General features: G+C 35.1%; 1 protein-coding gene across 4 annotated transcripts; it reads left to right on the top strand.

Moving 5' to 3' along the window:
* Positions 1–41: 41 nt before the first annotated feature.
* On the top strand, positions 42–16,309 carry LOC121423575 (cyclin-dependent kinase 4 inhibitor C-like). Of its 4 annotated transcripts, none has more exons than XM_041618936.1 (6): positions 43–351; positions 9,629–9,855; positions 12,570–12,815; positions 13,774–14,001; positions 14,385–14,505; positions 15,454–16,309. In XM_041618936.1, the coding sequence occupies exons 3-6, from the start codon at positions 12,648–12,650 to the stop codon at positions 15,573–15,575; spliced, it is 639 nt and encodes a 212-aa protein (XP_041474870.1). In that variant the 5' UTR covers positions 43–351; positions 9,629–9,855; positions 12,570–12,647; the 3' UTR covers positions 15,576–16,309. The 4 variants fall into 4 exon arrangements, with proteins under 4 accessions (XP_041474872.1, XP_041474870.1, XP_041474873.1 ...); XM_041618939.1 differs by having other exon boundaries at positions 47–351; positions 14,385–14,513; positions 15,454–15,541; XM_041618937.1 differs by lacking the exon at positions 43–351 and adding an exon at positions 2,168–2,378.
* The last annotated feature ends 1,038 nt before the right edge of the window (positions 16,310–17,347 follow it).

Below are 17,347 nucleotides of genomic sequence, written 5' to 3'. Positions count from 1 at the left end.
ATGATGATATAGGTCCGCCCACATTAATATGCGTCATGCCACAGATCTATAAACAAGAAAAAAAAATTGTCTGCAAGTTTCGACATGCACCCTAAATTTGATCAAAACAACTGACTGGGGAAGTTCGACGGACATTTAAATAATACCCTGGATGTACTGTGTTTGAGGCATTTAAACTTATTTCTATGTTGATGAACGTCTGCAAAAGTTATCTCTACTGTGAGTGCTGGCGGGAAAACTTTGGAAATATACTATAGTGTATACATTATTATTGGATCTACTACAAACAGTTTTTAACATTTTGAAAAATAGTTCCCGAGCTTTTCTACAAAATAAATTTTATGCTCAGAGGTAAGTGGAATTGTGATTATTATGCAGAAGTTATAAAAAACAAATGAAATAATGTTATCTTTAATTCCAAAGCCGTATATAGGACGTTTCACCATAGCAACTGAATTTTTCTTAGGTCCAACACAATTGAAATTATATAATAGATTATAAGTGGCCAATCATGCATTTCCACAATTATAGCCGGTAATTTATCTTACAGATTAATGTTAAACACAATAAAAATTGTAACTTAAAGAGACCATCTAGCTCTAGATCTAGTGCTTAATCCTCAACTTACAGATTACTGTTGATAGTGTGTTTATTCAGGAGAATTCAAATTCTATTCTTTTTCGTTTTCTATTGTTGTTGTGTGTTGTGTTTATTTTTCTTGAAGCGCCATGAGCACCGAAAGGTGGACCTGTGCGCTATACAAGTAGCCACCATTATTATTGTTATTAACTTCGCTGAATAGTGATAAAGTTACACTGTTAGAAAAAATAAAAGAAGTTCCTGCAGCAGAGTCTCGAGACCCCTCAGAAAAACAGCCGCTAGGCTGAAGAGGGTTATCCAGCCCATGTGTTGGAAAATGAATAAATAAAAATAAAAATAAAAGAACACCTGTAATCTTACCGAATTGCGTAATCTTACAGGAAATTGGTATTTGATGTATGGAATCTTACAAATTTCCTTGAATAAAACACCCTTTTCCCCTTTTTAAACAGACCTGTTCTGTTAAATTGCAGAAAAATTCTTGTTTTATGAATTTACAGAATGATTATTACGCAATTCGGTAAGATTACAGGTGTTCTCGAGACTCTGCTGCAGGAACTTCTTTTATTTTTTCTAACAGTGTAGAATTCTGCAGCCAAGCGATTGGTTGGGAAATACAGCAATGGTGCATGTTAAAAGCATTCTATACCAGTGTTCATGTTTAATTACATACACCGAGACTGTTAAAAAAAAAAGAACCCTGATTTTCACCTAACTTCCGCCTTTTTTTCTCAGTAACCTAGTAAAAGTGTGACATCTTGTCTCTCACTTTGTCAGAGAGTATTTATGTCACTGAGTTGAAATTTGAGATTTATAGACCAAGTCATTTTTCTGTTCACCGTAACAAGATTTTAATGTGTATAAAGTTATACGCAGTGCTATACATTTTACTTTTTTTCTCCAGGAACTATGTGTATGATTGCATGGATTCAAAATCAGTTGTAAAAACAATAGAGAAATACACATTCCATTCTCGATGGAATGAAAAGGCGGGTAAACACGAGACTGACGAAAACACAATCAAATGCTTTCAATTTCGAATGCGGAGGTCACGGGGTTTGGGCACACTAATTAAACACAGATTTGTTTGGGATAAGTGTTTTATGTTTCTAATCAACAAATTAGATCGGAAAAAGTATAAAAGATAATTATAGAATATACAGTATTGAGCACTGCAAAGGAGAGAATTATTTTGTCAAAAATGATCAGTGTTGAGAATGAGTGTTTTATGGTATGCCTGCTGTATAGTTTCTAGTCGTATATGCCCATTATTTTCTTTCACTCATTAGCATATTTATTAATTTTCTCCTTTATTTCTTAGTCGTTTACAACCGGTTAGCCGCATCAGTACTTAAAATACCGTATAAGGGTTCCTATAACGTTAAATATACATAAACATTCATGAGAACATTACTTGGTGAATATTAACTATGAAACAGCGGTACACACAATAGGATGAGAATTAGGGAAGATCATAACACAGGCCACGATTGACTTCGGAAAATCAAAGTTTTGTATGCGAAGCCCTTTTGAGAGAGAGAGAGAGAGAGAGATTAAGAGGCCGAGAATGTCTGAACAGTAAAAACACAATATGATTTCCCATTTTTCATAATAGAATTCCCCCAGAACTTTCACAACATCTTGCGCTGATTTGGTATTCCCCTTTATATCATGCCAAACAGTCAGAACTCCGAAATACAGTTTTGGAGACTAGATAACAAACAAAATCAAGGAAATAACCATCGAACCAAAGAGAGGAAATAGGTCAAGCAAGAAAGGTGAGATAAGCCAGGCTCGGTTTCACAAAGATTGCATGTATTTTAAATAGGATTAGGCGAAATTTATTCTTATCGTTTGTATTGTAGAATCTTAGGGGATTTGACACTGATCCTGACACCATTAATTTTATGTTCGGAAAATGGGATCTTAATTTCCCTTTACATTTAACGTAATTTTCTGTCCTTCATCGGCATAAAACGCCCATTTGGAGTATTGTCATTCATTAAACATTTTCCAACTATATAGCAAAATATATGTTTATAATGTAATCGTACATAATATTGTTTCTTTTGAAATTCTAAATCTAAATACTGAAGTAAAACGATTCCAACCATTCTCTCATTGTACAATTTTAAAACGAACTTCACGAGTTTAAAATAAAATAAAAAAATGTTATTCTGCAACTATCCTTTTCCATTTCCAGGGTTTCTCTAATATAATAGTAGTCAAACGTAGGCCCAAAGAGAAAAGACGCAGGCACAATGTTTCTAAAAAGCTGCGATTGAGCAAGCACACAATTATTATTTCGATCTTTTCAATACAAAAATCTACTTTTGTGAAAGATTTTTACTATTTATATCTTTTTACCCTTTACCCTTTCCCCTTTTCTCATTTTATCCTATTTTTCTTTGTCGTGGAACATTTTATTATTATTATTATGATTATTATTTTTTTTTTTTGGGGGGGTAAGGAATGGCTTCCAAGACCTCACACAGCAAAAACTGTGGTGTTAACCGGTGTACATACAGGACCACACCAGTTATTTTACACCGGTGTTAAATAGGTGGTGTTAGTTTTACACCTATAGGTGTTATTACAACATCTTTTGTTGTTACATTTACACTATTTGATGTTATGTTTAATCTCTATAGTCCAGGATAGGCCCCATAGAAACTTGACCAAACCTTGTTTTTTTATATATACAATATTTTTTGATGGTTTCTTGTCAATTCGAGGGTGCTGATTACGAATCTGGATGATGCCACTCGTGTAACCTTGAGCATTTTCGGCAAATTGGCAAAATCCAATATGGCCGCCAAAATATGCAAATTACCCATGAAAATCCTAAAATTGTCCACACATTAACTATGAAATGCATGAAATTGTGTGCCAGGAGTGAAATACTCCCTGAAAAAATAATATTTGACAAAATATTTATTTTCCTGATATTCAAAATGGCCGCCATAGGCCCTTGTATACTCTAGTATGTACAATATGAATAGGGAAAACTAGTTTTCACAAAAATGAGCACTTAACTGCAAAAAATCGCGATGTATGAATGAAGTAATTTATGCAAATCATCATTGCTAACGAGATATATCATTTATTATGTCATATATGGGAACATTCATGTATTTTGATATGTATAGTAGCCGCCACTGGCCCAAATTGCGTACAAGGCAATGGAGGCCAAAAAAATCACAAGAGTGATCACTAAAATGCATATTATTAACATTAAACGAGTGGAATACTGACTAAAAAGATAATTATTAACGAAATATATCATTCAGGTTTCAAGTTTGTGTTAAATTCTGTATTTTGACTTTCAAAAAGGCCGCCATAGACATTAACAGTATTGTGTACAATGCAAAGTGGAAAACTATTATTCACAGGAGTGAGCACCACAATTGCACGTAACATTTTCCGCCCATTGGCTATAAAATGCATGAAATCGTGTGGCAGGAATGAAATACTCTCTGAAAATATAATTTTTGACAAAATATTTATTTTCCTGATATTTAAAATGGCCGCCATAGGCCATATACTCTCATATGTACAATAAAAATAGGGAAAACTAATTTTCCCAAAAATTATAGCACTAAACCGCACAAAATCGCGGTGTATGAACAAAGTAATAGATTCAAATCATCATTAATAACGAGATATATCATTTTTTATGTCACATATGGGGACATTACTCTATTTTGATATCTAAAATAGCCGCCACTGGCCCAACTGAGGAGTATTATGTACAATGGCAATGGCCGGGACCAAAAAATGACAAGAGTGAGCACTAAAATGCATATTATTAAGATAAACGAGTGGAATACTGACTAAAAACATCATTGTTCATATGCCATTTAAATGATAAATGCTGTATTTTGACATTCAACATATTCAAAATGGCCGCCATAGGCCCTATATTTATCATTTTTCAATTTATTTTTCATTTTCAACAGAAGAACAAAGTAATGTGATCAAAATAGTTACAATGAACTTATACAGATAAAATAATTTCAGGCATGTACAGTATTTGATATTTATCTATAAAACGAAGTAAAGCAAAACAGAATATATATAAGCAAATATCATAACCATTTTAAAATAAAAATTCTGTGAAAATGGAGGGATCCACTAAAAAGCAGTGCTTGTATTGTGTGGACCCCTCTAAATAATTATTTTAGAATTGCCTACGAAGACAGACAAGTTTACAAAACAGAGAACAGCAGAACAAAGAACAAGAAACAATCAAACAATATTATTGAAGCACACACAAAGGATATGAAAGTAAAAATGAAAAGAGATAAAGAAAGATAACAGAGATAATACAGCAGGACTTCAACGCGCGGATAATTATACCAAAAAAATAAGTTAAGAAGGCATGAAATGGTGAATTTAATGATAAAATTATTTAAAACTAAGTAAATGATGACCTGTATGATTTCAGAAAATTATTTTTAAGTTTCATTTTAAAAGAACAAAGGGATGGGCTTCTAATTATATCTTCACTAAGGGAGTTCCAGAATCTCGGGCCATCGTATATAAATGTTTTTTTAGCTAATAATGTTCTTAAAAGAGGTAAATGAAACTCATTAGACTGTCTTGTAGGGTAATGATGAATTGAACGATTTTGAGGGAACATTGAATCAAATACGTGAGGAAGTGAATTGTTATTATATTTATACATAAATTGGCCTAAGTGAAACAGATATAGATCATTTATTTTTAGCAGCTTGTTTTCGGCAAACAATGGATCTGTATGTGAAAGAAATGAAGAATGGTTAATTATACGGAGAGACTTCTTTTGTAATAAAAGAAGTTTGTTTAATAAAACTTGGTGGGTATTGCCCCAAACAAGAATGCCGTAGTTCAAATACGGTAAGATTAAAGAAGAATAAAGCATTAATAAGGTTTGTGGAGGAAAATGAAATTTCAGTTTATTTATTATGCCGATGTTGCGTGAAATCGCTTTGCAAATATTTTCAATGTGATATTTCCACGAAAGTTTATTATCGACAGTTATGCCTAAGAACTTTATGAACGAAACAACTTCTAAAGGGGTATCATCAAACATAATGTTTGCCGGCAGTGTGTCTATAGTATTACTAAATAACATGTATTTGGTTTTTTTTAGATTAAGGGATAGTTTGTTAGCTCTTATCCACTGAGTAACATTTTCTAGCTCAGAATTTAATATATCTAGTAAATTTTTTTGATTTTTATGAGAATAAAAAAGATTTGAATCGTCGGCAAAAAATATGAACGAAAGAATATCGGATGAATTACAAAAATCATTAATATAAATGATAAATAATAAAGGACCTAACAGACTGCCCTGTGGGACTCCGCAATTTATATTTTGCATATTGGATGTATAGCCATTTAATGTTACGTACTGACGTCTGTTGGATAAGTAACTCCTGAACCACTCCAAGGCCTTCCCACGCACCCCATGGTGAGCGAGTTTATGTAATAATATATTGTGATTGATTGTGTCGAAGGCCTTGGAGAAGTCCAGGAAGATACCAACCATGTGTGAAGAGTTGTCAAGAGCATGTGCCACTTTGTCAATGAAATTTAATAAGGCATGTTCAGTATTATGTTTTTTTCTAAAACCAAACTGGTAATCGGAGAAAATATTGTGTGTTTTCAAAAAGTTAATAGTTCTATTGTAAACGACCTTTTCTAAAATTTTTGACATGGAGGATAGTAAGGAAATAGGTCTGTAATTATTGACATTAAGCTTATCATCTTTTTTGAAAAGAGGTATTATTTTACCTATTTTCATGTTGTCGGGGACTTGACCATTTTGCAATGAAAGGTTAAAAATATATATCAAAGGATTAACAATAGAGGAAATTACACCCTTCAAAATAAAGTTGTTGATATCATCATAGCCAGGACTTTTTTTGTTATCCAAACTAGACACAATATCGATAATTTCTTGTTCAACAACAGGTGTAAAGAATATAGAATTTGTATTAGGTATGCCCAGATAATCAGAAAAATGCTTGTTCGCAGGAGGGACTTCATGAGCTAAGTTTACCCCTATAGAGGAAAAATAGTTGTTAAAAATATTGGCAATAATTTCAGAGTCTTCAACAATTTTATCATTATCCCTTATTTTAGTTATGCTTGTTTTGTTATTTGATAAATTCATGCACAATGCGAATGGAGAAACAAATTTTCACAAGAGTGAGAATCATAAAATGCATGTAACTGTGATATACGTGTAAAAATATTGTCGTAAACATGATTTCTAACTAAATACATCACGTATTGGTCGTGGAGGTAATAAATGCTGTACTTTGAAATCCAAAATGGCTGCCATAGGTCCTTAAAGTTTTGTGTACATTGTAACATGGGACATATAATTTTGACAGCCTGAGAATTTGGTTTTACTTGACTCTAAATATTGCATATACATGTAATTGTGATGTAAGGGTTAAACATTGTCTGAAACCATGGTTTCTAACGAGATATATCATAATGTTGTGTAATTAAGGTGATAAATGCTGCATTTTAAAATTGAAAATGGCCACCACAGGCCCTTATCGTATAATATACAATTTGAGTGGAGTGAATAATGTTCACGAAAAGGGCATATGGCAGCCATTTTGAATGTTGAAATACAGTATTTATCACCTAAATTACACAAGATATGATATAAATTTGTTATAAATCATGTTTTCAGACAATATTTCACTCATACATCACCATTTGGCTAAGCAAAGCCAAATTCTGTTGAAATAATTTGTTCCTATTCACATTGTGCATAATACCATAAGGGCCTGTGGCGGCCATTTTGACTTTCCAATAACAGTATTTATCGCCTAACTGGCAGAATAGTTAATAGAAATTATGCTTTCAGACAATATTCTACTCATAGATCACTATTACGTGTATTTATGGTGCTCAATCCTGTGAATATTGGTTTCCCACTTTGCGTTGTACATAATACTGTTAATGTCTATGGCAGCCATTTTGAAAGTCAAAATACAGCATTTAACACAAACTTGAAACCTGAATGATATATTTCCTTAGAAAATATGTTTTTAGACAGTATCCCATTAATTTATCACATTTATATGCATTATAGTGCTCTCTCTTGTGATTTCTTTGCTCCTCTCTCTCATTGTGCATAATACTTTTAGGGCCTTTGGCAGCCATTTTGAATATCAAAATGAAACTTTCATCACATACATGGCATATTAATAATATATTTCGTTAACAATTATGTTTGTAGTCAGTGTTCAATTCGTTTAATCTTAATAATATGCATTTTAGTGATCACTCTTGTGAATTTTTTGGCCCCCATTGCCATTGTACGCAATACTGTTCGGGCCAGTGGCGGCTATTTTAGATATCAAAATACATAAATGTTCCCATATATGACATAATAAATGATATATCTCGTTAGCAATGATGATTTGCATATATTACTTCATTCATACATCGCGATTTTTTGCAGTTAAGTGCTCATATTTGTGAAAACTAGTTTTCCCTATTCATATTGTACATAATAGAATATACAAGGGCCTATGGCGGCCATTTTGAATATCAGGAAAATAAATATTTTGTCAAAAATTATCAATTCAGAGAGTATTTCGCTCCTGCCACACAATTTCATGCATTTCATAGCCAATGTGTGGACAATTTTAGGATATTCATGGGTATTTGCATATTTTGGCGGCCATGTTGGATTTTGCAAATTTGAGGAAAATGCTCAAGGTTACACGAGTGGCATCATTCAGATTCGTAATCAGCACCCTCGAATTGAGAAGAAACCATAAAAAAATATTGTATATATAAAAAAACAAGGTTATGCCTCTTCTATCCTGGACTACTAGGGTGTAATTTTAACACCTCAGGTGTGGTCCTCTATGAACACCAATTGTTGTCAGTTTTAACACCGCAGTTTTTACAGTGCACCATCTGTACGCCAGTGTCAGGCTACAATGTAACATAAGAGTAATTCCAAGCAAAACTGGACATTTTCCAAGATCTTTTACAGGGGCCGCGGAAGCGGGGGTGGGGGAAAAGTGGGTGGGGGCGTTGGGGGCTAAAGCCTACCCAGCCCCCCACTTTTTTCAAAAACCGTGTACAAAAAAGTAAAAATGACCATATGATTGTGATTTTTTTTGCATGGTCAGCCCGGGTCAGCCCCCACTTTGAAGACTGTTCCGCGACCCCCTGTTTTATTGACTCATATCCCCATGAACTTGTTCTTTTGTATTGTATTATGTGAAATTAGGTTTAATCATTTTTTATAACAAGAAATAAAAAAATGGATTGACAACTGATTAGTGTATTATATATTTATTGCATTAACTTATTTCATTAAAAGTGAGACTTATCATTCACCCATGTGTAAAAAAGCTATATTTTGATTTCATGTAATAACTCAAGAAAATGGGAAGTGGGAATGACTGTGACGTCATCAGCACGCCTTTGAGCGGTTTTCCCAAAATATTGCTGAAATTGAAAATTCAATAATTTCCTTATTTGTGATCGGATTTGGATGAAATTTTCAGCACTTTGCTCTGTGAATTCTACTCTATGTATTTAGATATAAACATGTTCAGCCCCGACTATCCCTTTAATGGATACTATTACTTTTGTATTATACTTACTTCACTTTTTACACACTCTAAAAACAAATCAGTCAAAAATGACTGGTTAATAGGGTCAGCTGGGAGCAACTGTTATTCTAGTCATATTTTACTATTTTCTAGTCATATTTTACCAGAAAAGAGTTATTTCTGACTAGAATATATGTCAGAAATGTGAATATCAGCGATTGCCATATCAGTTGCTCCCAGCTGACTACTGGGCTAGTCAATCTGACTGATTTGTTTTAAGAGTGCAGTTTCTTGTATCATTTATGAATGCAGAAGAAAACAAGCAAGTAAACATGGTATATCATTCAAATTTTCAACATCTAGTAATCGATTTCACCTTTCAGCCGCTTTTGTTTTGGTGATATTCTTGACATCATTGTTGTTCCTTTTTAAATCCTTTTTTTTAGGAATGTAGGTTTTACTTGGACGATCTGGTATTCTGAGAAGACTTCTCTTCCGTTTCAAAGTTGGATCCGCTCATCATGCATCATCTACAAGCCAAACCGGATAGACATGATTGCCAGTAGAACAAGCCGGATCGCCAGACAAGAACGATTAAACTGATTTGATATTAACTTAACTTGGATATTAACAACGAGAACCACTAATCATCCAAACGGATCGGATAACTTTGGTGAGTGCAAGTGCTCTTATAGTTCTTATTTGAAATTAAGTAATTGATCTGTATATATGATAGATGGGAATATATAATAGCCGTAGCTGATCGGAGGGGGGGGGGGCACATTCGATTCCCTGCAGAATTGTTTTTTTCTGACACCAAAATTCCCCCAAATGGAAGATGGACTTCTATAAGAATGATGATTAAAGCTACTGCTACTCTTATTAATTGATATATTACAATTGAATGAACTTTATATAGATTTTACAGAAAAAAGAAACAGAATGAAGAGAAGGAGAAGTAGAAGTACATAGTAGAAGAAGACGAATTAGAAGAAGAAGAGGAAGAGGAGGAGGAAGAAGAAGAAACAAAAGAAAATAATGAAAAGGAGGAGGAGAGTGGGAAGAAGAACAACAACAAAGAGAAAAAGAAGTAGAAAATAAGAGGAAATTAAAGGGAGAAAAGGATAAGAATAATAAACCCCCCAAAAAACACTAAAAAATGCATCGCATTCAATATTCAATGTATGCGCAAATTTAACGAAATACTATATATGAACAAGCACTTGTAAGAATATCTCTATAAATGGGAAAAGGAACAGAAATCGGAAATAGTATTTTTCGGCATAAAACTTTTTCATGCCATATACTTATAGTGATAGTCCATGTACTCACTTCAGAATACAGCCAACACTCCTGCACTAATCCGCAACTCATCGCAACTCTGCGTGGGAGGAGTGCAGTGGTCACTTATTCCACGTAGGAAGTCCGTGGCGTCAGCATCAGGCATGGCGGGGCAGCTCACAAATTCCTGAATGTGTCACAAAATAAAAAAAATAATGTCAAATTGCACTTCGTCAATCTGAACACATCACAAATTATCAGTCCCTTGTGTTATTCATTGTTTGTTATTACTTGAAACTTACAATATTGAACCTCATCATCTAAGTTCTGGAATCTACATGTACATCATTTTGTTTTCATGACAAAGGCCTGCTTGTTATATAGAAAAGAAAGTTATGATAACTTTCATGTTTTGTAAAAATATATAAGACGATGGGTCTGATATGGGTGATAATAAAACTTATATCACTACAAATACAAAGAAGAGCAAGATGTGCATTGTTTTTTATTTTGTTGTTAATTTTTTTATTAAAACACGTCAAATCATCATCATACTTTATGGTCAGTGGTGAAAAAGCTTCTTTATGACCAAGAAAAATGAAAAACAAAATCCCCCCAAAAAAGAGTGCACTGTAATTTCCATTGAAGTCAATGTGCATGTAATATCTGATAAAGTATTTCTAATATATGATGGGGGATATCATATATATAAAATTTAACCCATATAAAGAGCACATGCTAACATGAGATTATATAAAATTGATATCGATAAGTGGCTGATATGCCGAAGTCCACAATGCCAGAAGATCCAGGGACGCTTAAACAACTTCCCTTATCAATTATACCTTGGTCACATTTGCTCTACGGCTGCCGCACTGTGAGTCGAAAACAGCCGTTTTATTAATTGTAATTCAAACCACCTATATGTAGTTGGACAAAAAAAAATGTGAAAACGGCTGTTCTCGACTCGCCGTACGGCCGCCGTAGAACAAATGTGACCAAGGTGTTCTAAGAAATGGAAGTCAATAATTCAAATTAAATTATCAAAAAGAAAGATCAAAACTGTTTACTACCCGACGCTATTATAGTGGGAAATGTTTCTCTTAAATATCTACTATTTGATAAGAAAAAAAGCCAAAACAAGTTAGAACATGGACTTTATTAGCACCAATTTTAGATGATTGGCTCACCAGCATACATTAATACTGAATACAATTCCAATCTTTAAAAATTTCCAAAGATCAACTTTCGAAGAGGCAAGTTAGGACCTGCATAATATGACCATGATATAAATAACATAGCATACAGGACAGCCTCTATTTGTATGAATCGTATTGAGAGATCTAAAGTGCATAAAACGTTTTCTTTTAGGCACTTGTACTAATTTTGTATCAACCAATCAATCGATCGATCAACCAGCCAATCAGCCAATCAATCAATCAATCAATCATTCATTCATTCATTCATTCATTCAATCAATCATTCATTCATTCAATCAATCAATCAATCAATCAATCAATCAATCAATCAATCAATCAATCAATCATGTGTTTTGGCGGATGAAAGGACAGTAGTAATATAAACAACTTATAAATTGAGGTATAAACAATTATTTTATGCTTTGTTTCAATTTTATTCGTTTGATAGAAAAAGGAACTGACGTGACCTTTTCCTGAAATCTGTTCCTTTTAACAATAACAATGTCATCTCATTCATTGTAGGCATCAATATAGACCTACATTACCTGAGCGGAGTTTCGCTTCCGATGTTTTGCCAGGATTGACCAATGTTTCTTCTGAATTGGATCCTGTTACGCTTATGCTTCAACTAGTATTTTTCTGACCATCATGAAGCTAGCATGTACGTCTAGGTCACTGTATCATTAATTGATGGCAAAACTGGGAACAAAACTAAGAACCGGATTTGTTTGAAAAAGATTTTTATTTCCGCCTGCTTGCATGGTCAACGAGTAGACATATACATCATGATTTTTAGCTGGCACATGGACAACATTACTAATGGGTCAGGCGGAGATTAATTCGAATGTACCGATGAATGAGTAACTTCGATATTATAAAACGGTTTTGGTTTCTTGTATTCGTACAGACGGGGATCATAACGTCATCTATCTTGAATCCTCCGTGATTTGAATGAGTGACTCCGACTTGGACTTCGAGCACGACAATGGCTGCTCCGGATCCGGTCGATGTGCTAGATCAGGCAACGATTAATGAAATGACACAGGCTGCAGCAAATGGAAATCATGGTAGAATCGAAGAAATACTTGCTCAAGCTCAAAATCCAAGGGATGCCGTCAATGAGGTCAACAACTATGGCCGTACGGCCATCCAGGTAAGTATCATATGGGGCTATGTGATATTTTATATTGTTACTAAAATAAATGAAATTTTCTGTAATTACCTTATTGCGTAGCCGATACAAGGCTTATATGTCACCCTTCTAATTATTCTTGAAGCCGTAGACAGGTGACTACTGTATATGATACTTGGGACAGACCCTGAGCAGCTGCCTTGAAATAGTTTAGCCGGACTTTTTAGGAATTTGCCGTTGGTACAGGAGCTACGGCAAACACCCATTTGCCGGAGTTTTTTTGTAAGTATTGCCCAAAAAATCTCCGGCAAAAGTTTTATGCAACGGGGCCCAGGAGACGAGTTGGTTATGCCAGTAATTTTTCTCATCATCTCGCTTGAGCTGGGTGTACAGAGAAAATTCAAAGGAGGACAGGGAGGAGCAAGACGATTAATATGGGGGCATGGAGTAATTTTTGGAGTCACGGAACAATGGAGAAAATGGACAAAACCCTAATCTGCCTTTCTCTGCTATTCGTTCTATTTTGTTCGCCTTTCTTTTTCCCCTTATTTATTTATTTTTTTATTTTTACCAGGCCGTCTTGGTTATCATTCATAGGAGGTATTATAGAGAGTGGTCGCCCACTGCTGCCCATGAAACCAAGTAAAATATGCCTCATTGTCAAAACAAGAGTTAAAATAACTAATATATGAAAGGGTCAGGTGGGTACAAGGAATCCGACTGCCCCAGTTAACTTTCGATCTAGTCAGTTAAGTAGTTTGTAGCTGATGAGAATCTTTCTGTCTTTTGAATAAAAATGTAACTTAGTTCTGCTGGTCGTACTGATGGAATTGAAGAAAAAGTAGGGAAAGAAGGAGAACACGAAGAAGAAGAAGGAGGAGAAGAAGAAGAAGAAAAAGAATGCAATGTTTTCAGTAAAACTAGAGTGGAAAAAAATTCAATCAAAATCAAATGAATCAATGTCAAATTATCACCGTAGGTAATGAACACCATGTGTGAAAGCACTGCCCGTACACTCATCAACCATGGCGCCAATGTCAACATCCCTGACCCCGACGTCCGAAGGACAATTCTTCACGACGTCGCTGAAAAAGGATCAATCGAAGTGCTCGATCTCCTCCTGCAGAACGGAGCCGACGTCATTGCTCGGGACAACTGGGGCAACACACCCGCGCACCTTGCAGCCAGTGAAGGCAGAGATATAAAGGTAAGGACAAGGCGAATGAACATCAAAATGAACAAATTCAAGTCAAAGAATATACATCAAAGAAAAAGATGAGGGGAAAGGAAGAAGAAGTAGAAGAAGGAGGAGGATGAGGAAGAAGAGGAGGAGGGGAAGAAGAAGGAGGAGGAGGGGGGGGGGGGAGGAGGAGGAGGAGGAAGAAGAAGAAGAATGAGAAGGAGGAGGAGAAGGAGGAGAAAATGGTGTTCAGTTCTTTCAGAGATTGAGTATAGGAAGGGGGGGGGGGCTGTGACGTTTACATGGTTTTGTTTTGTCATTTGCCTTTTTAAAATAGTGAATTCAAGTTTTATCATTCAAAGTCTCAGTATAAGTAGGTAAAAGTCCCATTGCTTTGGATTTTTATCAAGGTTTTAGAAAGGCTGTCACAATTCTGTACACTAAGGGAGGTTAACACTGAAGGGAATACCCCTCTGGATCTCGCCAGAGAAAAGGGACACCAACAGGTCGTCGAATGGATTCAGAATCACCGTACGTAGGTAATTTTTGTTTTGAATAATATCTTATTCTCTTCCTCTTTCAAATAAACACGTTTACAATCACAATTCATATGAATAAAGATTCTTTGCATGTATACAATAAATAAACAATCAAACAAATAAATATATCAATATCAATGAGATGACAAAGTAGTTAATAAGGTGACCTTTTTTTTATACCGCCCTCACCGGTCCTTTCAAGTCGTGATATCTGAAACATGTTAAAGCTGATTTAAGTAACACATTTCAGTTAATGATATTAAGTGCTATTTAGAAATCATGTTACTCCTTTGTAATTATTCAAAATAGAGGACATAATATTTTGGATACACTGCTTGAGTGCTTTGCTTTGAAGTAGTCATACTTGCTTAAAAGGTAAAAAGGGTTCTGATTGGTTATAAAACGTCAATTTAACCATGTTAACCTGGATGATTGACGACTTCTGTTACTGAAAAAAGAACATCGAAATGGTGATTGAGAAAGTCATTGAAAATAAGTCTAGATTGCAAGATGATTGCATCTTGGACTCTTTGGAAAGCAATTACAATCCCTTTAACCAACATTATCATGCCTGCTCGGGGGGGGGGGGGGTTCAGCTAAATTAGGGTCAGAACCCTCAATGCCATTGGCGCTGCACAAAATTCGGGCAAGCTAATCTGCTAATGATGGGAAATAATGACTAAAAAGATAAGGCGAAGAGATGGATGGCCAATGAAATTCGTTATGCCTTCAGGTTGTAAAATTGATTCCACTCTATTAAGAACACAAGGAGGCGTTCTATCAATATTTTGACCGACATGTCACGTCATATCTAACTACTTTCCTTGATTTTCATTGGCTGAGAAGCACAATTCCCCCATGAGAAAAGAGTTCACATTTGGCAGTCCAACTATGATTAAATCCAAATATTTCTCTGTTTAATTTTTTCTCGACTTAACAGATACTCGAGTGTATTCACTGCAATTTCTGGTAAGGAGGTTGATCAGAATACGTGTCCGGGTTATAGGAAACTCAGTTGGGAATTTTCCACGTCCTCTCATGGATTACCTACACGGGAGATGACAAGTGGAAATGTGTTCATGTATCTTCTGGAGTGGAGGTTGCGTGCAGGACTTTGTCACGGATCAATTCTCCTCTGCTATATTTGTGCTCCCTATTTCTTTTCCAATAATAATTCTATCAAAATTGTAAAATGATTTTCCAAGCAAAACAATGATGAATTAAACATGAATAGAAAAGTAATAATAAAGAGAAAATAATATCTCACAATTCCAAACTTTTTATATTTTACCATGGGGCCAAATTAAGGTGCAGTGTATTTCGATCCCGAGGGTCTTTCAAAATATGTTAATTTCTTACCTTTCAGATGAATATTTGGTACAAATTACTTTTTGAAACTGAAATCAATATTGTTTGATTACATGCGTTCACAATATTTCTAAATGAATTTCATACTCGGAATGACTTTAGCCGAGCGCCAATTCTGAATAAGATCGAGAAACGCATATTCTAAAAAAAAAAATCAGATTGGAATCAGCTGATAATCCCATTTCAAAGTGATCCCATAGCCAATCCACTTGAAATTTACAACTAAGAGTGAATCATAATTAAAAATATCGTATTTTTGTTTTATTCATGCACTTTAGATATTTTCCTATTCAGTCCTGGGTTGTTTCCTCCTTGTCACGTTCTAACTTTCCTTTTTAACTTAACGACTGACTAGAATACTCCCCAGGGAGTGGAGGATGTGGACACGTTGTGTGCGGGAATGGCTGATTGAATCCGATGACCGGGGTAATAATACATCTGTAAAGCGCTTAGACACGTCGTTCCGATGTATTAAGCGCTATATAAAAGCGGATTATCCTTATTATTAACTAGACATTGGTATCACTTTTCAACAGTTTTCAGAATGTCATTAAGAATTGCAAATCTGTCCCCACTTTATGAAAAGGTGTAATGCTATAAAACTCTCATAGCTAGAGTAGACCATGAAGTGAGTATTATAAGAAAAATTGGGCGTCAAACGTACAGAGAGATTAATCATTTCATAAAATTGCCCATTGATTAATTCTAGCAAAATGATTTGATTTGACAGAAATCATTCCATGATTTCCGCTCATTGGCGGCGGAAGCCACAATTTTTAGGGGGGGGGACCACCACACAATTTTTCGACAAGCAAAAAAGTTATCAACAACCACAATTTATAGGGGGACAAAAAAAATTGACAAGCAAAAAAAAGTTAGCTTTTTTTCTTAGGGGGGGGGGTGTCCCCCGCCCCGCTTCCGCCGCCTATGCTTCCGCTTAAACACCATTATACAGCACATCTAAAATGCTACATGCAAGTTAAGCTGTTATTGTTCTACAGTCAAGCAACGACAATGTCTCCAAACCGATTATGTAATACAATTGTAATAGGAAACAACGTTATAGCTATGATCGGTCATCGGTGTGACTTCAGGAAGCTCTGCTCCACTGATCCAGGTTGGGACAGATCCGGCCCATGCAACCCCCCCCCCCCCCCCCATTTGAGGGCTACAAAAATACTTGTCATGGGATTATCATGTATGTAGTGCACACGCAAGTGAGGACTTTTTTTGCTTGTCAAATTTTTCCTGACATATATCACCATTAATAGAAAGTGAAGACCTTTTTTGAGGGGGGGGGGGGCTTGTTAATTTTTTTCTGTACAAGCATGCCCCACCCCCTTGGGAAAATCCTGGATCCGCACCTGACCTTTTTCATAATGAGCAGTATCCTTTTCTCGCTGCTTTGTCTTTCATGTCAGGAATGTATTCTGCGCAATTTCAACTTTTTTCAGTTCTTCGAGACT

This window comes from Lytechinus variegatus, chromosome 11 (assembly GCF_018143015.1).
Source record: "Lytechinus variegatus isolate NC3 chromosome 11, Lvar_3.0, whole genome shotgun sequence".
Classification (NCBI taxonomy): domain Eukaryota; kingdom Metazoa; phylum Echinodermata; class Echinoidea; order Temnopleuroida; family Toxopneustidae; genus Lytechinus; species Lytechinus variegatus.
This window is presented reverse-complemented; position numbering and strand designations above follow the sequence as displayed.